The 26,559-nt window shown below is 41.7% G+C and overlaps 1 protein-coding gene across 3 annotated transcripts in view; it reads left to right on the plus strand.

The window, feature by feature from the left end:
- The window catches only part of LOC134215481 (clavesin-1), a 64,303-nt gene extending 41,285 nt beyond the window's left edge, over positions 1 to 23,018 (plus strand). For all 3 annotated transcript variants that reach the window (XM_062694669.1, XM_062694667.1, XM_062694668.1), the window contains 3 exons: positions 21,505 to 21,983; positions 22,047 to 22,357; positions 22,446 to 23,018. In XM_062694669.1, coding sequence (XP_062550653.1) covers positions 21,536 to 21,983; positions 22,047 to 22,357; positions 22,446 to 22,718 — 1,032 coding nt within the window. In that variant the 5' untranslated portion in view covers positions 21,505 to 21,535 and the 3' untranslated portion in view covers positions 22,719 to 23,018. The remainder of the gene's footprint in view (positions 1 to 21,504; positions 21,984 to 22,046; positions 22,358 to 22,445) is intronic.
- The last annotated feature ends 3,541 nt before the right edge of the window (positions 23,019 to 26,559 follow it).

A 26,559-nucleotide genomic window follows, 5' to 3' on the forward strand; every position in this document is an offset into this window, starting at 1 on the left:
AAACTGTGTTAGTGTAAATATAACACCGATTTTAACATAATATTAGTGTGAACATTAAGCTATATTTTTGCACAATGTTATGGTGTGGTAAAAACTGTACAGTCTGTACAATTGAAATTTTTCGAGTCGATTTTTACACTTAGGGTCTGTTCAAATATTACGTAACGCGAAAAACGTTGTTTTTAAGAACCCCCCACCCCCTCGTAACAATCTGTAACAAAATTTAGAACTACCCCCACCCCTATGCGTAACGCGTAACAAATACATTTTTTTTTGAAAAAATATTGTTTTGGTAGAATGTGAACCACGATACAATAAATTATTATTCTTTGTGTATTTTATGCTATTTTGAAGACAGTAACTATTTTTTGAAAAATTTAAATATTTTTTCTCAATTGTTACGCGTAACAATTTCTCGAAGGACCCCCACCCCCTATATTTTGCGTAACAAATCGTAACAAAAATAAAACAACCCCTTACCCCCTATTGCGTTACGTAATATTTGAACAGACCCTTACCCCTTTTTTCCACTTCCCCCAGTGTACCTTATAATAAAATTCCTCTGAAACTTACGTATTTATTTCATCGTATGCTTTCGAAGTAAAAATGGCTTCTTTTTACCTCACGCACTCGCACAAAATGCTGGACCGGCTTTTTCAAACTGTGAAGGATCATGCTTCTCCCGACCAAAGCAAGGCGCAATTCATATGCACGATCCACAAATCCACGGATTATTTATTTTCAAAGTTCCCTGACGGAAAAAAACACAAATGACCTGATGGCCACCGTGAGCCCAACCCGGCTGCCAGTCACTTGTTATAAGGCGAGTTAGTATACTATCCCGACTAGTAGATGGTAACAGAATTATATCAGAAATTGTTATTCTGTTACAGCATTTTTTATAACAAAGATTGGTGCAAAACGTATACCATTAACAGAGTCGTACCGTGAAGCGCCGTTAACGAAACCTTTATTAAGTGCCTTTCTCTTATTAGCTCAAATAAAATGCGCGAATTTTACATTCAGAGCACAATTTGAATCTTTTCATAACCATAGTTAGATTAAGCGGTTTAGTGGTTCAAAGATGCCTCAATTATTTTATTTATATTCTCTGACTAAGACCAGAGTGGCCTGTGCAGTACGTAAGAGTCTTCTTCATTCAGCTTCATGGCTGCACTTTGCTAAACACGCAGTCTACGGAGGGTCCGTAAATCATCCACCTTGCTCGCTGTGCACTTCGCCTTCTTGTTCCCGTCGTCGGATCGTTGTCGAGAACCATTTTCACCGGATTACTATCCGACATTTTGGCGACGTGCCCGGCTCATTGCAGTCGTCCGATTTTCAAGGTCTGAGCGATGGTTGGTTCTCCTAACAGCTGATGTAACTCGTGGTTAATTCGCCTCCCCCACGTACCGTTCGCCATCTGCACCCCACCATAGATGCGCGTTGGTCCTCCACGAGCATCGTCCAGGTCTCGATTCCGTAACTTCCAATTAGCGTTTTGTAGATAGTCAGTTTGGTACGGCGGCGACCTCGTCTGGCGGACTCCAAAGTATGTACGGTTTCCAGCCATGATGCGTCTCCGAATTTCTCTGCTGATATCATTTCCAGCCATGATGCGTCTCCGAATTTCTCTGCTGATATCATTTTCGGCAGTCACAAGTGAGCCCAAGTACACGATTTCTTAGACTACCTCGATTCCGTCACCACCGATATAAACTCGTGGTGGACGACTCACATTGTCTTCTATTGAACCTCCTCTTATCATGCAGTTCGTCTTCGACGTGTTGATGACTAGTCCAAACCGGTTAGCTGCTCTTTAGTCTGATGTAGGCTTCCTTCATCTTCTCAAAGTTAGGTGCCATAATATCTATGTCATCAGCGAAACCAAATAACAGGAAGGACTTCGTGAAAATCGTACCACTCATGTCGAACCCTGACCTTCGAATTACCCCCTCCAAAGCGATGTTGAATAGCAGACACGAAAGGCCATCACCCCACCATAATCCTCTGCGCGTTTCAAAGGGACTCGGGAATGCCCCTGAAACTCGAACTACACACATCACCCGATCCGTCGTCGTCATGATCAACCGTATCAGTTTATCGGGAAATCCATGTTCGTGCATTAGTTGCCCGACTATATGAGGCTTTGAAGTCGATGAATAGATGATATGTGGGCACGTTGTATTCACGGAATTTCTGATTTGAGATGCTTCAAATAACATTTAATATTAGTGGTGTACTGGAACCTGGCATCTGAAAGTTTACGTGGATTGCGAAAAATTCTCTTAGGAGTTTTCTAAATTTTGTGATATTTTTATATTACCAGATTGCAAAGTCGGTTCAGCTTTCAAGGCCTTAGTACTTGGCTTGTCATCCATAATGTCATATGCTAGTTCAACCAACGATGACATAAAAGATCCCAAGATTCCAAGATTTACTATCGGAATGGAACTTTTGTAAGCTGACCATTTCATACGGTAATCGTGCAGCAATGAAGAACTTGCCAAGTGTGCCTATTGCTTCGCAGTCTTCAAATGTTCGACCAAACTGTCCACCGCTAATCCGAAGTCAACCATGCTTTCCAAATTGTCCATCTTTGGTGAAGGTAGCTGTTGAATCTTTTCGGTATGTAACCTTATCAACGTTTCAGTTTGACCGTACTGCATTTGCAAAGTTATGATGACGTGAGGAACATTTGCAGGAGAAAACAACCTGCCCCGCACGGTTTCCATTGCTGGTCCCTTGAGGCTGCGCTGAAGCTGAAGCGGATTAGGTCCACAATTTCCTTGTGATTGAGCACCGTGCGGTACGTCTTCGTTTGGATTATCAGTGCGAGTTTCCCTTGATACTCTAGAAGGTGATTCACAAGCTTCTTCGAATTCGGCTTAATTTACTTTCTCCAGTGCGTCTGTCTGCTCGCCTGATTTCTGCAACCAACCTCGCATTTCTCATTAGAATTAGTCACCACACTTCTACTTACACTTGATACTTCTCTGCCGCATTGTGGAATTTGCCGAACGATACACTTTTTGGTTTCTAGTTATCTTCTAATTGTGTCTCCTCAAAGGCCTTCTCTTCCGCTAATCTTTTGGCTTCATATGCTAACTCGCGGTCCCTGTTCTGTTTCGCAAGCAATAACTTTTTATTTTTCATTTCTAGCCTGAAGTTATTGCTCCTTAATACAGTCCTGCTCGTCTAACATTTTTAGTTCGAGTGGTAGCCTAGCCTTAGCACTAGGAGTTAAACTAACATTATCCCCTGCCACAGACTTCTTGCTCTTTCGTGAAGCTCCTTTGCTTGCAACGGACGTTCTCCTTCGTTAAAAACCGTTAATTGTCGTTCGTCGCATAGAACAATGAATACTCTTGCTTGAGTAAACAATAAATTGCCGGCAAATTGCTTTTAAACGCTTTTGGGGCGAAATGATTTTTGGGCAAATGAGTGAAATGATGCGTTTTGGCATGAAGAACTCAGGCGTGATGCAAATCTTTAAATTCGCAAACGAGTTTGCTCGTGCGGGAGAGCTCGATGAGTGAGTTTTATGAATGATTTTACCAACACTGGGCTTGACCCCCTCCCTCCCCCTACAGCTTTACGTAATTTGTGAAAGGGCGGGAAAGATAATGTGTGATTTGGGCAGGATGTATTGGCGTACGGCTAACATCTGGTCCGTGGTAGAACGTTCGTTCATAAACTCCACCTGGTACTGTTACTCCGTTTCTTCATGGTCTCTATCTTCCTGCTGGCGCTTCTTCCTCCAGAAAATCTATTCTTGCGAAACCTAGCGATATGCAGTTCAATGTCCCACGCTTCCAATTGTGATCTTTCGTGATTGTGATTTGTCGTCTAGATCTTTGCCGATTACATCGAGTCGTATTTTCTTTTATGTCATTTGTAATTTTTGGTTTTACAGGCGGCTTATTAGGCCTGCGCAAATTCCTGCTCGACGGACAGCCATCGTGTCTCTGTTATGTGTCCCACCAAACACCAGGATTTGGGATAGTGCGCTAGTGAACTGTCAAACCGCACCACACCAACTCGCGTTTAGCCTGGGAAGGGATCGTCAAGGCCTTGAACATAGTTCCTGCTGCCCCCAATAGCTGAAAAAGCTGCCTTCGAAACATGTCACATAAATTTCAATGAGATCGTTTTACTTGGAAGATACAAGTTTGCTATTTACTAAGATAATTAAGGTTGTTTTAAATTTCAAATGATTAGAAAATAATTAGACAAATGATTAGAAAATAGAATCAAATAAAACAGTAATATCCTTTTTAAATCATTTTCTTGATTTGTATTTAAGCATAAATAAATATGTATTTACTTTCTGTCTGGATCACAATCCTTAACGACAATTTCAAGATTAACATCCAGCTCAAGACTACTGGGTCATCCACCGTTGAACTACCCCAGAAATGTTGACACTAATCTGTTAATCAATCAACAAACAAGCAGCGAAGTGTCTATCATCAATTCCGATCGAAAATAAAATTGCAAATTCGTTGGTACGTCGTTCGAAAAACAAGCTATTGTTTAGCATTCACCCAGTCTACACATGCGGTGGAGATAAACATTCACTTTGCTTTGAAACTTGAAAAACTTCCTTAAATTACACCCCACCTGTGTGTGAGATTTTTTGGTTTGTGACTTATTGGAATATGGGACAATACACTACAAGGGGTGATGGAAGAGGTGTTAACAATCGCGAAAACAAATGTTACCTCATTAGTGGATCGCCCCCCAACTATGGATCGAAAGCACTCAATGAATAATACACCAGCCCCACTTACAAGAACTGCTCCGATGAAATGTTAGTAACTGAAACTGGAATAGATCCAACAATGTCTCAATCTTTCAATCATAAACCATCGTTCGTAGTAAATGTAGCAGACGGTATCGGCGGTGGAGTGACCTACCCTTGCTAACGGTACCAGTTTTAAGATTATTACAGATTACGTAATAGTCTAACGGCATTCAACACGTATGCGTGTCTGATCTTGCACTTTAAAAAGCAAGCTTTCGATGTAGAACTATGTACAGTAAAACATCGACTTACTATATTACTTCCACTGTTTATCTGCTTCAGGTCTATTCTAGAACCCGTCCCTGAAGGACGATATCGTTCTTCGGCGAAGGTTGAGCTCTTGGTAGAACCTGTCTAATGCCAACGACCATAATTAGTGTACCTGCGTATCATATTTTATCTCACGCTCTATTGGCAGCTTGACGATTGAACCCACGATGCTTCATAGCATTTTGTAGTTGCTTCTGTAAAAAAAATCTAGAATTGAACAAGTGCAAAGAGTACCGACGCTAATGAAAGTGATTGACTGAAATTACCAACGACGCCATAGCGTCGCACATGCAACAAGGGTGGTCTAACTGCGCGATCTGATTCTGGAATCAACATCCTCAATTTTTTTTCTTTTCTAGCCTAGTTTTCTACAATAGTTGTGCTCTAATAAATAAATAAAGTGTGATAACAACTACAAATAACAAAATTTGAATTAATATCTAGGTTCAGCGGTTGAGATGGTTGTAAGAGAAGAATATTCTTATACTCACCTTTATAAAAAAAACATTGTTGTTCAAAGTAAAAAGTAACGGCATTTCATCAGACCAAAGTAACAGATAAGTCAAAAACTAACTAACCACTAACTGCCCTTACTTCAACTGATGCTTTGTTTGCACGGTGTCTACTGTCTGCCAGTCCCGAGCACGTTGGTAAATATTAACCGGCAGTTAGTTGGCTGCAATGCTGTTGCTTGCTACTTGAAGCCGTCAACTATGAGAATGAATACCTACATATTTACTTTTTGGGATTGTCGAAATATTTTGATTCTAAAAATAAATTCTAAAGGTGTCATTCCAGAATGACGCGAACAAGTACCTACGAACTCCATGATGGATAGTTGTTTGCTGATGGTTAATGTGCGAAATTATGCTGAAGATGGCTGGGTCAACATCCACAGAATTATTGGTAAAAACAAATTCTCAGCTTAACGTGATCGAATGTGAACAATGAAAAAACAAATTCGAACCACTTCGTTTTTTGACAGAAGTATTATTTCGCATGTGAGAGAATCGGGTATACATGAGACTTGACATAATCAGGAAATACATTTCAGAATCATTAGCATCTTTGTCAATATCATAATGTATGCAAACAAATGAAGAGAATTTTAGGGTAATTGAAGTAAATCAAACAAGTCGAATGCATAAAGCAATAATGAACGTTTATTTTCAATAGGTTCTCAAACAAGTTTTGTATTAAACAAAACAATCGTTCTAGCTTTTCTATATAATAATAGTATAAGAAACTAGCAATTCTGTATATGCCAGAGTACCCGAGTAGAAGAAAATATCTCAATAATATCAAATGTTGATAAGATAGCAAAATGAGATATGGACATGATTGATATAAGAGATAAAAGATCAGACGATAATATCAATATTTTGCACTAAAATATCACGAGGAGATCAAGTTATGCTATTTGTAATAAGTGATCAATATCATGTGTCATTGGTTTGTTCTTATCCATAGCATATCTTGATATTTAAATGATATTTCGGTGCAAATTTTTGATATTGTTGCCTGTTCTTTTATCTCTTATATCAATCAAGTCCATATCATGTTTTGTTATTCTGTTCATGGCTTCTGCCCGGGTAGTCTTAAAAACTTATGCAGTAAGAAAATCTGGTACTCACTGATTGAGCGGAGGATCAATACTCAGACAGTATGTTCTACCAACACCATGGTGGGTTTACCAATTGTCGCCATACATGAAAAAACTTTTTTGTTTAAATAAGTAAAAGGCATGTGGGTGGACGTTATATATCAATCGAAAGGTTTTACTATCTGCTCCTTAGAACAACTGTGAAAACCACAATAAAATTTGTTATTATCCTCAAAATTGATTAATCCATAATAGGATCGCATGCACCAGTTGTGGCACTATTCTTAATTTTGGTTCCTTATTTGGCAAATCTCATTGTTTTCTATGGGATTAGCCAAATTGGGACCCCTAGTGCGACAACTGGTGCAAAGGACGTCAAAAATTAAGCAAAATCAATTTTTACAATTATGCTTTGTTTTTTTGGAGGAAATCAAAGGTGTTATCGTATCATATGAATATGCTTTATCGATATGAACTTAGTTTGCGGTGATTTGATTGGCTATTTGGCATATAAAGCACTAGTGCGACAACTGGTGCTATAGCCACAACTGGTACATCTAGCCCAGTTTGTTTCATGCTTGATTAAAACATCAAGTGTAAATAAAAGAAGCACATACAGGGGTTTGACAAAAAGGTTGAAATAGGCAAAATTTTGTCGAAGTTCAAATCAGCATAACTTTGCGTAGAATGATCCGATTTTGATGAAACCGTGACCTTCGAAAGCGGAAACTCTTCTTGTTTACTGTCCCCATGCAAAACCTCAGATTGGCCCTTGGCCACCGAAGATGTTCCGGGCTTTTCGAAGATTTGTCAAAAATGCATTTTTTTCTTCTGCTTGTCATTTTATCTGACGTTTACTGTCATCATGTTTTCTATTCTCCCTGGAAACTAGAACTTATATGCTGACCACTGCTGGCTGCAGATCGAAAATTCGTTTAGTATACGCAAAGATATGGCAATTTTTGTAAAATCGGTACGGGATTGGCCATACACCCTGAACAAATGTCACCCGGAACACCCGGAACCTGTTACAAATTGGCCAGAGAGTCTTACAGTCACCATTATGTATCTATAATAAAGATCCTATATTCATCGTCTTGGGAAAATATGAATTTTGACACCCATATATATATAGTTCCATACGGTGCCAAAACCGACCCCTTCTGGAAGGCCCTTGGAACCTGCTATAAGGGTGGCAGTGGACACTATCATTCTGGAAATGTTTCTGTAATCACCGTCTAGCAAAGCCATGAAGATAGATACCCATATTTGCATTATTCCGATCTGTAATCATTTCGTCATGTTCCCGGAACCGTTTTTACGGAAATGGCCATATCTCTGCGTAGTTTTGGTGGATTCTCGATCTACAACCACCATTGGCCGGCATATTAGTTCTAGTTTTTGGAGAAAGTATAAAACATGATGAAAGTAAACGTCACATAAAATGACAAGCAGTGAAAAAAATGCATCTTGAACATACCTTCGGAAAACCCGGAACATCTACGGTGGCCAAGGACCAATCTTAGGTTTTGCAGGGGGCAGTATATTAGAAAAGCGTCCGGTTCTAATGGTCCTGATTTTATCGAAATCGGATTATTGTACGCAAAGTTATGATGATTTGAATTTCGACATAATTTTGCCTATCTCAACCTTTTTGTCTAACCCCTGTAGATCCCCAAGTAATTGTCGAAATGCTAATATTCAAAAAGTTTCCCTTGTTTTGTATGAATTATTTTGCAATATATTATCCCCCCATACGTGGTTCATCAGGCATTTGACAAAATATTAATCTATTCGTTTAACGTAATCCGTTTGGGAAATTTGTCACGCATTGTCGAAGTAAATTTTTACTGAACTTTTGCAAGATTCGATATCTCATTTCGTCCTTTTATTTCCCATTTCTACTCGCCCGATTTTCTATCTATGACACTTTGTACTACTATAGCACCGAAACCGTTAAGTTCCATAAGAGAACTGGCCTGAACTCTGAGTTACTGAGTCTGGACCTGGGGTGAACGTTGAAAGCCGCTTTTAGTTCCATGTGTCAAGGCCTGCTAAGTTTACGAGCTTTATCACTTGATATCATATATTCTACTTCTTCTTTAACCTTAGTAAGATGTTGGGGTCAATATGACCCAAAACGAAACTTCAAAGTAGAATAACTTTTTACCTGATAATCCGATCGTTCTGAAATTTCTTGACTTTTAATATTTTGTGGAAATGAAGCATCTGACATGAAAAAAGTATTTTAAGGTGCAACAGGAACGACCCCACAAAAAAAGTTACGAATAAGATGTTAGGGTCATATTGACCCAGAAATGTTAATGCTTATAAAACAGTCAAATTTTAACCGAATTACAAAGTTTATATACCGTTCGAAAGATAAACTCATCAATTTTGTGTCTATGTGGTGATATGCCGGTTCTGGAGACCATGGCCACCGGGAAACGACTTCCAGGGGGACCTTGTCGGTCATATAAGGGAAGCACAAAAATTGCTCCATATATGCCTTTCGATCGCTAATTCTTCATAAATTCTCTTAAAACAGAAATATATGGTCCATGAGAGGTCTTCCGACGAAATTGGCCACTCCAGGTACATGCAAGGTGCCCCCGGGGAACCCGTAGGAAGGGACATTTCCGTTTTAGCACCAAAATATGCCGTGCGGCGGCTCTTCGTCATGATTTTTCACAAAATAGATGATTATGCGCTCGAAATCTATAATTGACCACATTGGCCACTCTTGGAGCTTATGAGGTGCCCTCGGGGAACGCGTAAAAGGGGACATTTTCGTTTTAACATCAAAATATGTCTTACAGCGGCTCTTTCGTCATGATTTTCCACAAAATAGATTATTATACGATTGAAATCGATAAGTGACCACATTGGCCACTCTTGGAACCTATGAGGTGCCCTTGGGGAACCCGTAGAAAGGGACATTTCCGTTTTAACACCAAAATATGCCGAGCGGCGGCTCTTTCGTCATGATTTTCCACCAAACAGATGGTTATGCGCTTGAAATCGATAAGTGACCACATTGGCCACTCCTGGCACATGCAAGGTGCCCCCGGGGAACACGTAGGAAGGGACATTTCCGTTTCAGCACCAAAATATGCCGTGCGGCGGCTCTTTCGTCATGGTTTTCCACCAAACAGATGGTTATGCGCTTGAAATCGATAAGTGATTAAATTGGCCACTCCTGGAACATGGAAGGTGCCCCCGAGGAACCCGTAGGGAGGGACATTTCCGTTTTAGCACCAAAATATGCCGTGCGGCGGCTCTTTCGTCATTATTTTTCACAAAATAGATGATTATGTGCTTGAAATCTATAATTGACCACATTGGCCACTCTTGGAGCCTATGAGGTGCCCTCGGGGAACCCGTAAAAGGGGACATTTTCGTTTTAACATCAAAATATGTCGTACAGCGGCTCTTTCGTCATGATTTCCACAAAATAGATGATTATGCGCTTGAAATCGATAAGTGACCACATTGGCCACTCTTGGAACCTATGAGGTGCCCTTGGGGAACCCGTAGAAAGGGACATTTCCGTTTTAGCACCAAAATATGCCGTGCGGCGACTCTTTCGTCATGATTTTCCACCAAACAGATGGTTATGCGCTTGAAATCGATAAGTGACCACATTGGCCACTCCTGGTACGTGCAAGGTGCTCCCGGGGAACCCGTAAGAGGGAACATTTTCGTTTTAGCACCAGAATATGCCGTGCGGCGGCTCTTTCGTCATGATTTTCCACAAAATAGATTATTATGCGTTTGAAATCGATAGGTTACCACATTGGCCACTTTTGAAACCTATGAGGTGTCTCCGGAGAACCCGTAGAAGGGGATATTTCTATTTTTACACCAACATATGTCATGCGGTGGCTATTTCGTCTCCAAATAAGTGCACTCGAAACCGATTATTTACATATTGTCCACCCTTAGATCCTTTGAGGTACAAGGTGTTTACAAAAGCAGATAAGTCGTTTTGAAAATTTTGTCTTGATATAGCCTTACATAGGATTATTAATTTGATAAGAACACGTAAATGACCCCTTCTATTTGTTCCCAGGGAGAATCTTATAGATTCCACGAGCGGCCAATTGAGATGGTAATTAATTTCAAACGCGTACTCATCTACTTGATAGAAAATCATGAAGGAAGAACTACCGCACAGCAGATAATGATGCATAAACGACAACATCCCTTTCAATGGATTCCTCGCGGCACTCCACAATTACCGAAACTGGGCCTGGGGTTCCCCCGGGTTGATATTAGATTTCAAGAGCATAACCAACTATTTGATGGAAAATGATAGTGCCGCTACACGGCATATCTTGGTATAAAAATAAAAATATCTCCTTGTATAGGTTCCCCGGAGGCATCTCATAGGTTTTAAAAGTGGCCAATGTGGTCGCTAATCGATTTTAAGTGAGTGAGAGTAGACACGGAAATGTCCTCTCCAATGAGCTCCACGGGGGTACTTCATAGGTTCCAAAATGGAAAACGTGGTCACTTATTCATTTCGATATAAAAACGGAAATGTCACCTTCTATGGGTTCCCCGAGGGCAACTTATTTGTTCCAAAAGTGACCAATGTGCTCACTTATCGATTTCGAGCGCATAATCATCTATTTTGTGGAAAATCATGACGAAAAAGCCGCCGAACGGCCTATTTTGGTGCTAAAACGGAAATGTCCCTTTCTACGGGTTCCCCAAGGGCACCTCATAGGTTCCAAGAGTGGCCAATGTGGTCACTTATCGATTTCAAGCGCATAATCATCTATTTTGTAGAAAATCATGACGAAAGAGCCGCCGCACGGCATATTTTGGTGCTAAAACGGAAATGTTCCTTTCTACGGGTTCCCCAAGGGCACCTCATAGGTTCCGAGAGTGGTCAATGTGGTCACTTATCGATTTCAAGCGCATAATCATCTATTTTGTAGAAAATCATGACGAAAGAGTCGCCGCACGGCATATTTTGGTGCTAAAACGGAAATATCCCTTTCTACGGGTTCCCCAAGGGCACCTCATAGGTTCCAAGAGTGGCCAATGTGGTCACTTATCGATTTCAATCGCATAATAATCTATTTTGTAGAAAATCATGTCGAAAGAGCCGCCGCACGGCATATTTTGGTGCTAAAACGAAAATCTCCCATTCTACGGGTTCTCTGGGGGCCCTTCATAGGTTCCAAGAGTGGCCAATGTGGTCACTTATCGATTTCAATCGCATAATCATCTATTTTGTGGAAAATCATGACGAAAGAGTCGCCGCACGGCATATTTTGGTGCTAAAACGGAAATGTCCCTTTCTACGGGTTCCCCAAGGGCACCTCATAGGTTCCAAGAGTGGTTAATGTGGTCACTTATCGATTTCAATCGCATAATAATCTATTTTGTAGAAAATCATGTCGAAAGAGCCGCCGCACGGCATATTTTGGTGCTAAAACGAAAATCTCCCATTCTACGGGTTCTCTGGGGGCCCTTCATAGGTTCCAAGAGTGGCCAATGTGGTCACTTATCGATTTCAATCGCATAATCATCTATTTTGTGGAAAATCATGACGAAAGAGTCGCCGCACGGCATATTTTGGTGCTAAAACGGAAATGTCCCTTTCTACGGGTTCCCCAAGGGCACCTCATAGGTTCCGAGAGTGACCAATGTGGTCACTTATCGATTTCAATCGCATAATCGTCTATTTTGTGAAAAATCATGACGAAAGAGCCGCCACACGGCATATTTTGGAGTTAAAACGGAAATGTCCCCTTTTCCGGGTTCCCCGAGGGCACCTCGTTGGCTCCAATAGTGGCCAATGTGGACACTTATCGATTTCGAGCGCATAATCATCTATTTTGTGGAAAATCATGACGAAAAAGCCGCCGAACGGCCTATTTTGGTGCTAAAACGGAAATGTCCCTTTCTACGGGTTCCCCAAGGGCACCTCATAGGTTCCAAGAGTGGCCAATGTGGTCACTTATCGATTTCAATCGCATAATAATCTATTTTGTAGAAAATCATGTCGAAAGAGCCGCCGCACGGCATATTTTGGTGCTAAAACGAAAATCTCCCATTCTACGGGTTCTCTGGGGGCCCTTCATAGGTTCCAAGAGTGGCCAATGTGGTCACTTATCGATTTCAATCGCATAATCATCTATTTTGTGGAAAATCATGACGAAAGAGTCGCCGCACGGCATATTTTGGTGCTAAAACGGAAATGTCCCTTTCTACGGGTTCCCCAAGGGCACCTCATAGGTTCCAAGAGTGGTTAATGTGGTCACTTATCGATTTCAATCGCATAATAATCTATTTTGTAGAAAATCATGTCGAAAGAGCCGCCGCACGGCATATTTTGGTGCTAAAACGAAAATCTCCCATTCTACGGGTTCTCTGGGGGCCCTTCATAGGTTCCAAGAGTGGCCAATGTGGTCACTTATCGATTTCAATCGCATAATCATCTATTTTGTGGAAAATCATGACGAAAGAGTCGCCGCACGGCATATTTTGGTGCTAAAACGGAAATGTCCCTTTCTACGGGTTCCCCAAGGGCACCTCATAGGCAAGGATGTTATCGATAATTTAGTAATCTGCGTTCGATCATTTAGTAGTTTGTCAATAACTCATTCCAGAGGCAAAATTTCAAAATGTTTTATATGGTGGACTTTTAGTGCGAAGTTTTTGCTACAACTCTCCTTAACAGATCGATGTTCGAATTCCACTGCTAAAGGAGTTACGGTGCTAGTTACTATACTTATACTAAATGATAACAAAATATGCAATCATTTAGTCTAAGTTACTGCTACTAGCGCTATAGCTCCGTTATTGGTGAAATTGAAACAACGAACTGTTAAGCAGAGTTGTAGATAAACCTTTGCACTAGAGCTCCACCATACAACACATTTTGAAATTTAGCCTCTGGAATGAGTTATTGAAAAACTACTAAATGATCGAAGGCAGATTACTAAATGATCGATAACATCCTTGCTCATAGGTTCCAAGAGTGGCCAATGTGGTCACTTATCTATTTCAATCGTATAATCATCTATTTTGTGGAAAATCATGACGAAAGAGCCGCCGCACGGCATATTTTGGTGCTAAAACGAAAATCTCCCATTCTACGGGTTCTCTGGGGCCCTTCATAGGTTCCAAGAGTGGCCAATGTGGTCACTTATCGATTTCAAGCATCACTTATCGATTTCAATCGCATAATCATCTATTTTGTGGAAAATCATGACGAAAGAGTCGCCGCACGGCATATTTTGGTGCTAAAACGCAAATGTCCCTTTCTACTTTCTACGTTCCCCAAGGGCACCTCATAGGTTCCAAGAGTGGCCAATGTGGTCACTTATCGATTTCAATCGCATAATCATCTATTTTGTGGAAAATCATGACGAAAGAGCCGCCGCACGGCATATTTTGGTGCTAAACCGGAAATGTCCCTTTCTACGGGTTCCCCGGGGGCACCTTGCATGTACCTGGAGTGGCCAATTTCGTCGAAAGCCCTCTCATGGACCATACATTACCGATTTAAGAAAATCTATGAAGAATTAGCGATCGAAGGGCATATATGGAGCGATTTTTGTGCTCCCCTTATATGACCAACAAGGTCCCCGTGGAAGTCGTTTCCCGGTGGCCATTGTCTCCAGAACCAGCATATCACCACATAGCCACAAAATTGATGAGTTTATCTTTCGAACGGTATATAAACTTTGTAATTCGGTTAAAATTTGACTGTTTTATAAGCATTTACATTTCTGGGTCAATATGACCCCAACATCTTATTCGTAAGTTTTTTCTAATATCCGAAGAAGGTTAATAACTCTATTAGCATTTCCACAGTTATTGCATGCATCTGTAACCTTGTGTGGCATGGCAAGTACAATGCATACACAATAATACATTGGGATTGGCAATCCTACACTTTTGCTCAAAGGCTAACTGAAGACCCGATATCATATCAGCATACATAAAAATGAATTTCTGTCTGTCTGACCCTTATAGACTCGGAAACGACTGAACCGATCGACCTGAAAATGTGTATGCAGGGGTTTTTGGGGGCAGGGAAGGTTCTCAAGATGGTTCGAACTTCTCCTCGCTCTAGAAAAGGGGGAGGGGAGCTTCCGTACAAATGAGACACAAATTTCTACATAACTCGAGAACTAATCAAGCAAATGTAACTAAATTTGGCATGTGGAGGTTTTTGGAAGCAATAAATGTTTCTATGGTACTCCGAAACTCCTCCCCCATCTGGAAGTTCGCTTTATTAACCGTCCAATAAGGACATGGCGAAAGCAAAAAATAAATCAGAAATTGGACGAGACGAAGTTCGTAGTGTTTGCTAGTACTAAATAAAAGTATAAATTGTGGCATCAATATACTATTTCTTTTTCAACTTCTTCTTCATATTGGCATTGCATCCCCCATAAAGTATTATCTGAAGACATCTCACATCACATCTCAATTCTTACAAACTTAATTTTTTCACTGATCTCGGCTGGGCGAATCTCGGTATGAGTTCGTTTGCTGAAATACCAGCTAAATGGACATATGATTACAGTGGCTCCTTTGAGTAACGCAGTAAACAAGTTACATACTTCTTTAGCTGACGGTTTACATCACGCGTCGGAGTCGTCCACCGAGGCTAAACATTGGACGGCTACATGACGGTAGACTAGCCCAAGACTACGCGCAGCAGCTGGAAGAGGCACTCCCAACGGAAGACCAGCTAGGCGCAGCGTCTTTTGAAGATGACTAGAGAGATATTCGATCCGCCTTTGGAAGCACCGCAATCTCTGCACTAGGCACGGTGCCCCCGGATCAGAGAAACGACTGGTATGACGACGAATGTGAGCAGTTAGTTGAGGAGAAGAATGCAGCATGGGCGAGATTGCTCCAACACCGCACGAGGGCGAACGAGGCACGATACAAACGGGCGTGGAACAGACTGTTGACGCACATAAGAGCGATTCCCTAGCAGCACAATCCAGCACTATTTGGTTGCAGCAACTCAAATGTGACTGAATTCGGTTGCATATGGGTCACAGAAACTTTGGTGCAACATGTGTGCTGCACGGGTTGCTGGTTTTGATCACTGTCGGGTTTCGGTGGGCTTAGGTAATGAATTCAATCACTTTGTCTATAACAAATACACGATTTATTGAGGACGGATGAACGGAATTCTGACTTAGAGGACTGTAATTTATTATACACGATTGTCTTTACTTAACTTGGTATAGTTTAATCAAACTGACAATTACAAACAGCAAACAGTCGCTTGGACAACGAGTCGCAAGGACTATCCTTATTCTAGCGTCTGTGGAGATTTTATAGATGGACTAATGACAAAGATTTCCGTATAAACGATAACTTCAATAATTTGTAACTATTGGATATTGAAGCTATACAATATTTTAGCGCGCAAGTACACATACGCATATCTCATTGCTCAGCTATGTCGACGATTGTCATAAGGGAGCTAGTTGGCTGCTACCAATTTTCTACAGTTCATCCTCTCTAATACGATATTCAATTCACGCGTGAACAAAGACAAAACTCGATTTTTCGGAGGATAAAGCTCCAGCAGGAAGATCGAGACCGTGAAGAGACGGAGCAACTGTACCGCGCTAATAACGCACGAAAGCTCTAAGAGAAGTTAAACCGTTCACACAAAGGCCACGTGCCACAGCCCGATATGTGTAAGGACATAAGCGGGAACCTCCTTACAAACGAGCATGAGGTGATCCAAAGGTAGCGGCAGCACTACAAAGAGCACCTGAATGGCGATGTGGCAGACAACGGTGGCGGTTTGGTAATGAACCTAGGAGCACGCGCCCAGGACATGCGACTTCCGGCTCCGAATCTCCAGGAAATCCAGGAGGAGATCGGCCGGCTGAAAAACAACAAAGCCCCTGGAGTTGGCCAACTACCAGGAGAGCTGTTTAAACACGGTGATAAGGCACTGGCTAGAGCGCTACACTGCATAAATACCAAGGTTTGGGAGAACAAGGTGTCCCATCTACAAAAAGGGCGATAAGCTGGATTGTAGCAACTACCGCACAATCACTTTGCTGAACGCCGCCTACAAGGTAGTCTCCCAAATTTTATGCCGCCGACTAACACCAATTGCAAGAGAGTTCGTGGGGCAGTACCATGCGGGATTTATGGTTGAAGGCTCTACCACAGATCAGGTGTTCGCCGTACGTCAGGTATTGCAGAAATGCCGCGAATACAACGTGCCCACACATCATCTATTCATCGACTTCAAAGCCGCATATGATACAATGGATCGGGACCAGCTATGGCAGCTAATGCACGAAAACCGATTTCCGGATAAACTGATACGGTTGATCAAGGCGACGATGGATCGGGTGATGTGCGTAGTTCGAGTTTCAGGGGCATTTTCGAGTCCCTTCGAAACGCGCAGAGGGTTACAGCAAGGTGATGGTCTGCTATTCAACATCGTTTTGGAAGGAGTTCGAATTACTCCCAGGGATTGGGATTGACACGAGTTGTACGATTTTCACGAGGTCCATCCAGTTATTTGGTTTCGCTGACGACATTGATATTATGGCACGTAACTTTGAGAGGATGGAGGAAGCCTACATCAGACTGAAAAGCGAAGCTAAGCGGATTGGACTAGTCATCAACACGTCGAAGATGAAGTACATGATAGGAAGAGGCTCAAGAGAGGACAACATAAGCCATACACCACGAGTTTGTATTAGTGGTGACGAAATCGAGGTGGTTGAAGAATTCGTGTGCTTGGGCTCACTAGAGGCCTCCGATAACGATACCAGCAGAGAAATTCGGAGACGCATCATGGCAGGAAATCGTACGTACTTTGGACTCCGCAAAACGCTCCGATCGAATAGAGTTCACCGCCGTACCAAATTGACTATCTACAAAACGCTTATTGAACCGGTAGTTCTCTACGGACACAAGACCTGGACGATGCTCGTGGAGGACCCGCACTGGGAGTTTTCGAAAGCAAAGTGCTGCGTACCATCTATGGTGGGGTGCAAATGGCAGACGGTACGCGAAGGAGATGAATGAACCACGAGTTGCATCCGCTGTTGGGAGAACCAACCAACCATCGGAAGACTGCGGTGGGCCGTGCATGTAGCCAAAATATCGAACAGTAATCCGGTGAAAATGGCGATGGTAGGAAAGCCGCAACAACCGGCGATAATCGTCTCATCTACGATATTTCACGACGCCTGATTGGAGCAAGGACAAATCCGTGGGTGCCAGAGAAAGACGCGACATGTCAGTCACTCACCGATCCAACTGGTTCGACCACTTAGAACAACTTCTCGAGTTTTGACGACTTATCCTAATTCAGATATAGGGAAAGGTTGACAATTCTCCGACGGCAGCAGGCAAGCTTCCGCCCGGGTGATCTTGTGAGAACCATACTGTCATGCTTTGCATCATCCTGAAACAGGTCAATGAATTTCAAGTGTCCCTCCATTTGGTACTGATTGACCACGGAAAAGCCTTCGATCCTCTGAATCACGAAAAACTTAGGGGTATCCCTAGAAGCAAGGGAGGTCTAGACAAAATCCAAAGTCCAGCATAAAATAATCGCTAAAGTAAAGCAAGGCTGGATGTATTATATCTCTGTTGCTGTTGCCCAAAGTAATCGACGAAATCATGCGCCGCTCTAGCAGCCCACCACCGTAGAGCAATCGTACTACCTCAAACCAGATGACGATACTGCAGTACTAACAGTGGAGTAAACTGAATGACCTGGTTGAACGCTAACCTCATAAACATCAACAGCACCGAATCATTGGATGTGAACAACTCCAACTCCACGATGGCCGGGCAAATAGTGGAGAAGGTCGAAAACCAAAGCCAGTCAACGTTGGACGGCGATCTAGGCAATGCATCAAACCTCGAATACTCAACTCTAACGTGAAATCTGTGATGTTATACGTCAGTGATACTTGGTACGTATTAGCAAAGGTCACATAGACTTGCAAGTATTCATCAACCGATGTCAACGTTTTACAGCTCGGACCTGGTGGCCTCACAACTGGATTCTAAATGTTGAGCCCAATCGATGATGCCATCGAAATGCGATATAAGCAGCAACTCCACAGTGTGGCGTAGGCCTGCCATACACCACGTAAGAGCGGAGTCGAAATCTGCAAGCAAGCACTGGAATCAGGCAGGCCATCGCAGCACCTAGGATCTCATGGCGACGAAACCCTAACAGAGAAATAAATGAAGTCGATGTGAATCAGGGCCCAATTCAAGGATGGAGATCTTTTACGTTGGCTCTATGTCCCCCAAAAAGTGCGCAGAACACAAGAGTGAGTGCACAGCAAATAATTCTGAAAATTCAACGACGTGTAAAATTGCAGCTTACCCCATCAAACCAATTAACATGCGATATTCTATTAAATTTGATTGAATTTTACAAGCAAGCACCGTTTACATTTATTTTGATTTGAAAGAATAGTGAGATCGATTGAATGTTACGTTTATTTACATGCTCCAAATATGTGCATGAAAATACATTTAAAATCACAACATATTTTTATCTGTGTGTGTGACGATTGGATCCCAGTTTATAAATACCACATGTACATGGGGCTGAGAAGGAAACCAATGTGCCATATAGCCTATATATTGTGTAACTTTGATTAGCTATTTTTACAAAGCAAAAGAGATTTATTTTGGAACTGTTTGGAAGAATGTTTTATTTTTCATAAATCAATTGGAACTGTAACTCTCAAAAGCAAGGTTATTTTCAGTCTATCGTACCTTTGCTTGAAGTAAGGTAAACGAAAACCTGCAACCAGATGCCTGACAAGACATCTCAGATCATGTGGGGGTCGGGACACACCCAGGCAGCAATCGTCGTCCATGAGCCGAAATTACCTCCTTACGACTATACAGAAACCCCCGCAGCTCATCCGCGCATGTTTCTTGTATGGGTGAGTTTAGCGTCCATTGCATCCTCTCTACGGGTTTGTCCGAGGTCGTATCTATGCCGCTAACAAGTAGCATGGCATTCCAATAATTTTAGGATCGTGGGCATGCTGATATGGCGTGCTTCACCGATTCTACTTCAGACGTCACCTGTGTTCCGTATAGTCCCTGAAGTCTGCAATTCCGAGACTATGCAAGAACGACATGAAACAGCCATATTCAAACAACACATCTGTGATTACAGAAGTACATCTGACCATTGCCCCTATTGATTCAACCAGTTTGAGTTTCATACTTGACTTAAACAAAAGCTTATAATTCTAGCAGTACTTTGGTGTTATGTATTATGGAAAATTTTGGTGTTATGGATTCAACAGTTTACTTAGAGTTTAGCTTGAGCTTGATTGACTGCTCGTAGTTGCTACTCCATTATGACCAGATCAGCTGTTCTTGCACAGGGAACCAACAGATGTTTGCTTGGGACTAGCACACATCTTCAATGTACAAGTACTGGTGATCTCATTTGTTAGGTCATACTGGCGCCTGCCACGTCAGAATGCAAGTCAATGTAGGGGAAGGGGGAGGAAATGATGATGCAATCACTCGCCCACTGCAAGCCGAATATACCTCTGCACTTGCCACGAGTTCATGCGGAATTTGTTGGAATTTCTGGGTTAGGTTGGGAGGCAGAGGTCCGTCTTGGTTAACGAGCTGCCAATGTGATAGATAGGAGAAGGTAACTGATGGAATTTCTAATTGGATGTAGGAAACGAGCTCTATAGTTCATTTCCAATTCTAGCAGATTACTGTTAGAATACTCAAGTTGAAGGTATAGGAATAGTAATGGAAACGGTATGGAAGTCCATTTCCAGTTCTAGCGATTGCTAGAACATGAGAAATAAAGAGAAAGATACAAAGTAGGAGAATGGAACGGACCTGGGATTGAACCCACGACCTCCTGCGTATGAGGCAGAAGCAGTAGCCATATGACTACCAAGCCCGCTTCACAACAGTTTACTTAGAGTTTATCAGCAAAACCAGCCCTTTTCCAAAAAGAAAAACAAAAATTTCTACAATAAAAAGTTCCAGCATTTTTTTTATTTTTCAAAGTTTGTGCTAAATTCACTACTGGATAAATATATAATTTTACCAATACTAATTTATTATTACTAATACAAAATTTATTTCAAAAATAATATTAATATTCTTTGTTTTTCCTAAACATTTTTTACTATCATTTTCCATTACAATTTTAAATTTTCTATTGAATACTTGCATTTCTGACTTTTTTTCGTTTCCTTGTTATTTTTTTATCCCCCCCCCCCTTATACATTCCAAGTGCTGTCGGACATAAAATAAATTTAATATTTGTATCGGCCTAATTCGAAATCGCATATCTCTGCTTCAATCCATCTACGATCTTTTCCACCGAGGATCTTCCGCAGCCTTAACATTCAATCCATCATTGATTGGTCCTCAATAAAACCTGCTTGGTATGCGTCAACGAAGAACTTCTCAAACTGTATCTGTCAGTTGAACATAATAATTCATACAAGGTCATTCAACCAACGATTTGCTGTTTTCAACGACTATTCAATTCTTATCAATGTCAAAATTCACATTTCCACAAGCAAATTTTAGGAGTTTCCAAGAAAAAATCTGCAGAATTTCCAATTGGTTTAAATTTTCGAGGAATGTTTTTGACAATTATACGAATTATTCAGAAAACTCTTCATATTAATTTGATTGTAATTTTCTCCAAGGATCTATTTGACATGTTATTGAATTTCATGTACTTGTGCATAGTTATTAAGTGGTAGAATTAAAAAACCTTATTAACAAAATTTGCCTACTGTTCTGAAATGCAATCATTTGTTTTTTTTTTCAGTGCTTTGTCCAGCCTCCACTAAACATCTACCATGACGACCACCCGGGTCATTCTGAGTTTCCCCTGGGGAAACAGCAGCAACAATAATAACAATGAGAAACTAAAGGGCGACTTCTACCACGAGAATGGTCTCACCGATGCGGTGCTGAAGGTGGCCCGCAAGGAACTGCGCGAAGACAAGGTGATCCGCGAGCAGGCACTGGAACAGATGCGCGAGTGGCTGAAACAGAATCAAGAAATCGAAAATGTTCGCACAGACGATCTGTTTTTGCTTAAATTCCTACGCACCAAAAAGTTCAGCGTATTTATGGCGCAGCAAATGATTTTAAAATATCTGAACCTGCGAAAGGTCCACATGCATCTGATGTATGGGCTGGACTTCCTTTCGCCAAAATTGAATAAACTAATCAACAACGGTTACATGTTTCCGTCTCCGGTGCGAGACAAGCACGGCCGACGGCTGATCATTGGATTTGCAAGTATGAAGCACGCACGCTTCCGGTGAATGAACGCAAATATTGCTAATCATTGCATTATTTCAGGAAACTTCAACCCAGACGATCACGACAGCTCGGACATGTCCCGGGTGCATGCGATTACCTATGAAACCCTGCAAGAGGACCAGCAAAATCAGATTGTGGGTTATGTGCACATTGGAGACTTCAAAGGTATCTCCACGGCGCACGTATCCTGCTGGAATCCAACCGATTTTCTACGCATGATTAAGTGGGGCGAACAATCGATCCCGATGCGTCACAAGGAGGTCCACCTGGTTCATGTTCCAGCTGCAGTGAAATACGTTATCGAAGCAGGAAAATCGATGATCAGCAAGAAGATGAAGGAACGGCTTCAGGTAAGATTCATAATTGTTTCCATATAGCATTAGGGAATTTGCATGTTTATATTCGTTCGATCAAATCTATTATAATTGCTTTCATAAGGTACATGTGACCATACCCGAACTGTGCAAAAAAGTCGACCCGGCATGTCTGCCAAAGGAACTGGGCGGTAATATTCCGATGGTCGAAATGATAAACTGGTGGAAGCAGGAATTAGCCGCCAAGCGTAACACACTGCTTGCTTTGGATAACATGAACATTCTGAGCGATCGAAGCATCATTTCGCGGAACGGAACCGATCGTAACAACAACAACGGCGCCGTACTAGGAATGGAAACGATTACGGGTAGCTTCCGGAAATTGGAAGTTGATTAGTGAAGATTGTAATAATGTCATTAAGCTATGTAATCTATTCATAAAAAATGTTACTATAATCCAGAGTGCGTGTGTTAAATATTATTATGTACTGTGTATAGATTAAAGTCACCGAGAATGGTTGAGTGATCCCATTGTATAGCAGATTTAAGAATAAACTTCACCCCTAGGCATTAATATTAAGTCCAATGAAATGAAGGATATATCACATTCCTTTGGCATTATCATGGAACAAGTGGCACAATTCCATACATAGTACAACAATCTTCTAATAGATGAAATAAAGTAATCATATATATATAGTCGACAGCTGTTCTATTCACTTCTTTGGGACAGCTTTATTCGAAAATATCACATTCTTGTTTAAACACATAAAAATAATGGAATAAGTTAAGAAAAAGTGTCTGTTTAACATCACACAATAATTCTAGCCAAAAGATATTTAAGTTACAAGATAAAGATTGTCGCTTCGGTTCCCTTTGTTCTGCTGTCCGAAACATGTTGGGTACCGAACTGTCAAATCGTATGTATTTTTCCTTCATTGACATTAAGCACCCTATCCTATCCTTGCTAGCAAAAGATGTTCCGGACAGCGACGACAGCGACAATCTTTATCTTGTAACTAAAATATCTTATTTCTAGCAGGATGCTAAAATTAATGACGATATAAAAAAATATAATATGAAACGTCATCCCCATTGGAAAACCCTAAGATAAATGGTTTCGTAAGACGATGAAACGATGCGAGTCATTTCCTTGCATGCATTTATCATCATGGTCAGATTAAATACTCTCCGCCTTATCAGATTATTTATTCAGTCTACTGGAGACAGGTGGGATCAGATGAAGGTTATGGCAAGACGGAAACAGTATAGACGGAGCCTGAGGAACTCCGATTTACACTAGCTACACTTTACATGACTTCAACTTGCATGTAAAAGACTGCATGTTAAATTAGGAGATACAGTGCCATTTCGATTATTATCATTAACTTTCTAGAATTATAATTCTATATGGCATGGCAAACGAATCTGTGTGTTGAGGATACGGGGCAAATTCTTCAATTACAGCCTAATCAACGTTTACGCACCGACAAACGATAAATCCGACGACGTGAAGGACACGTTCTATGGATGTCTTGATAAAGCCTATGGAGAGTGCCCAAAGCATGACGTGAAAATTGTTATCGAAGACGCTATCGCTCAGGTCGGTCCCATAATTGGTAGGAAGAGCCTACACTCCGCTAAAAATGGCAAAGGCCTACGGCTAGTAAATTTCGCTGCTGCCAGAGGGATGGCCATCAGTAGCACCTATTTTGTACGAAAGAATATCCGAAAGCACACCTGGAGACACCCAAATGGTGAAACTTGCAACCAGATAGACCATGTGGTGGATGCCATCTCTCGGATGTTATCGATGTGTGGACATTCAGAGGTCCGAACATTGATTCTAATCACTACCTCGTTGTCAGTAGAATACGATCACGGTTGTCAACTGTATCGAATGAAAGATCACAGCGAACGATGCGTTACAATATCCAGCGATTGTCAGCGGAAGTATTATCGGCTGAGTACCGCCAGAAGCTCAACGAACCGATAAGTGCAATCAACGTTAGCGACAACATCAACGATCTATGGGAGTCGATCCATGAAGCGGTGAGCACAACAGCACGAGAAGTGGTAGGCACTGCACAGAGGCGACCCAGGACGGGTTGGTTCGATGTGGAGTGTCAGAGAGTGACAGACGAGAAGAACGTTGCCAGAAGCCAGATGTTGATGTCGGGTACCCGATCGAATAGAGATCGGTACAAGGAAGCAAGAGCAGCCGATAAACGAACCCACCGCAGGAAGAAGAAAGAATATGAAGAATCCCTAGTAACATTTTGGTTTTATACTGGGTTTATCACACTCTTGTAGAGTGAATTATGGTCTTCAAGATCGTTATAAAACTTTAAATGTTACTTGGGATAAGTGATTAGCGAGGCGCAGGAAAAAAAAGGGCAGCATGATATGCGAAGGTTTTATGAGACTGTCAATGGCGTGCGGAGAAAGACAGCGCCATCTCCCGTCATGTGCAACGACCAAGAAGGGGATTTGCTGGCAGATAAAACCGAAGTGGCTGCCAGGTGGAAGCAACACTTCGAGACTTTGTTGAATAGTGGAAGTTACGGTGCATCAGTGAATAGGATAAATATTAGCGACGATGGACAAGCTGTGGAGTCGCCTACACTAGATGAGGCTAAAAAAGCTATTAAAGAGCTGAAAACAATAAGGCTGCGAGGAAGGACCAGCTCCCGGATGAACTTCTCAAACATGGCAGTGAGCAGCTTTGTGAAGTTCTGCAGCATATTATGTCGAAAGTATGGGAAGACGAGGAAATGTCTGTTAGTTGGTTTGACGGCCTCATTTTCCCTCTCTTTAAGAAAGGGCACAGACTGGAGTGCGCCAATTACCGAGAAAAAAACCTTCTTAATTAAGTGAACAACATTATGTCCCGCATTCTGTTCAACAGATTGTGACCAGTCCAATCAAAGTTAATTGCCTATTCACGGGGATTAAACCACCCGACTTGGACATTAATTTACAATGTTGTGAAAACTCATATGTGAATATGTACATTATGTGAAAGATATTGATTTGGAAAATGTATTGGAGGTAACCACTTTCGCTTCGATGGGACTCGAACCCATGACCCTACAGTAACTGTAGGGTCTACTACTGTAGGGCCAAGGGTTCGAGTCCCATCGAATATCTTCTACATAATGTACATATTCACTTATGAGTTTTAACAACATTGTAGATTGAGACCGCTTGAAGAGTTCTTCGTCGGCGAATACCAAGCAGGTTTTCATAAGGGCCAATCAACGACGGATCAAATGTTTACCCTGAGACAAATCCTTGATAAATTCCGGGAGTACAACTTGCAGACACATCATCTGTTTATCGATTTCAAGGCGGCGTACGATTCAGTTAAACGGAATGAATTATGGCAAATTATGCTCGAACATAGTTTTCCGGCGAAACTGATACGGCTGATTCGTGTTACGTTGGACGGATCGAAATCAAGTGTAAGGGTTGCGAATGAAATATCGACGTCATTTGTTACCTTAGATGGATTAAAGCAGGGTGATGCACTCTCGAATCTAATGTTCAATATAGTGCTCGAGGGAGCGATTAGGAGAGCTGGTGTGCAAAGAAGCGGTACTATTATCACAAAATCGCATATGCTCCTGGGATTAGCGGATGATATCGATATTATCGGAATTGATCGCCGTGCCGTGGAAGAGGCTTTTGTGCCTTTTAAAAGGGAGACAGCGAGGATTGGACTCACGAACAATACCAGCCAAACGAAGTACATGGTCGCTGGCAATCAACGTGGGTTCATTAGTGGTGGTGGCAGCGAAATGGTGCTGGATGGTAAAAAATTGGTAGTGGTAGTGGTAGAAGAATTTGTGTATGTTGGAACATTAGTGACATGCGATAATGATGTTACCCGCGAGATGAAAATGCGTATTGCAGCTGCAAATAGGGCTTATTACGGACTTCGTAATCAGCTTAAGTCCCGTAGTCTGCAAACGAAAACAAAACTCGCGCTGTATACTATTCTGATTCTTCCGGTGGCTTTATACGGCCATGAAACATGGACGTTAAAGGAGGCTGATCGGAGAGCTTTGGGAGTGTTTAAGTGTAAGGTGTTGCGGACAATACTCGGCGGTAAACAGGAGAACGGCGTCTGGCGGCGTCGCATGAATCACGAGTTGTACTAGGTGTATAAAGAGCTGGATATTGTTAAGCTTATACAACACGGCAGACTACAGTGGGCTGGACACGTTGTTTGTATG

The sequence above is a fragment of the Armigeres subalbatus genome, chromosome 2 (assembly GCF_024139115.2).
Source record: "Armigeres subalbatus isolate Guangzhou_Male chromosome 2, GZ_Asu_2, whole genome shotgun sequence".
Lineage (NCBI taxonomy): Eukaryota > Metazoa > Arthropoda > Insecta > Diptera > Culicidae > Armigeres > Armigeres subalbatus.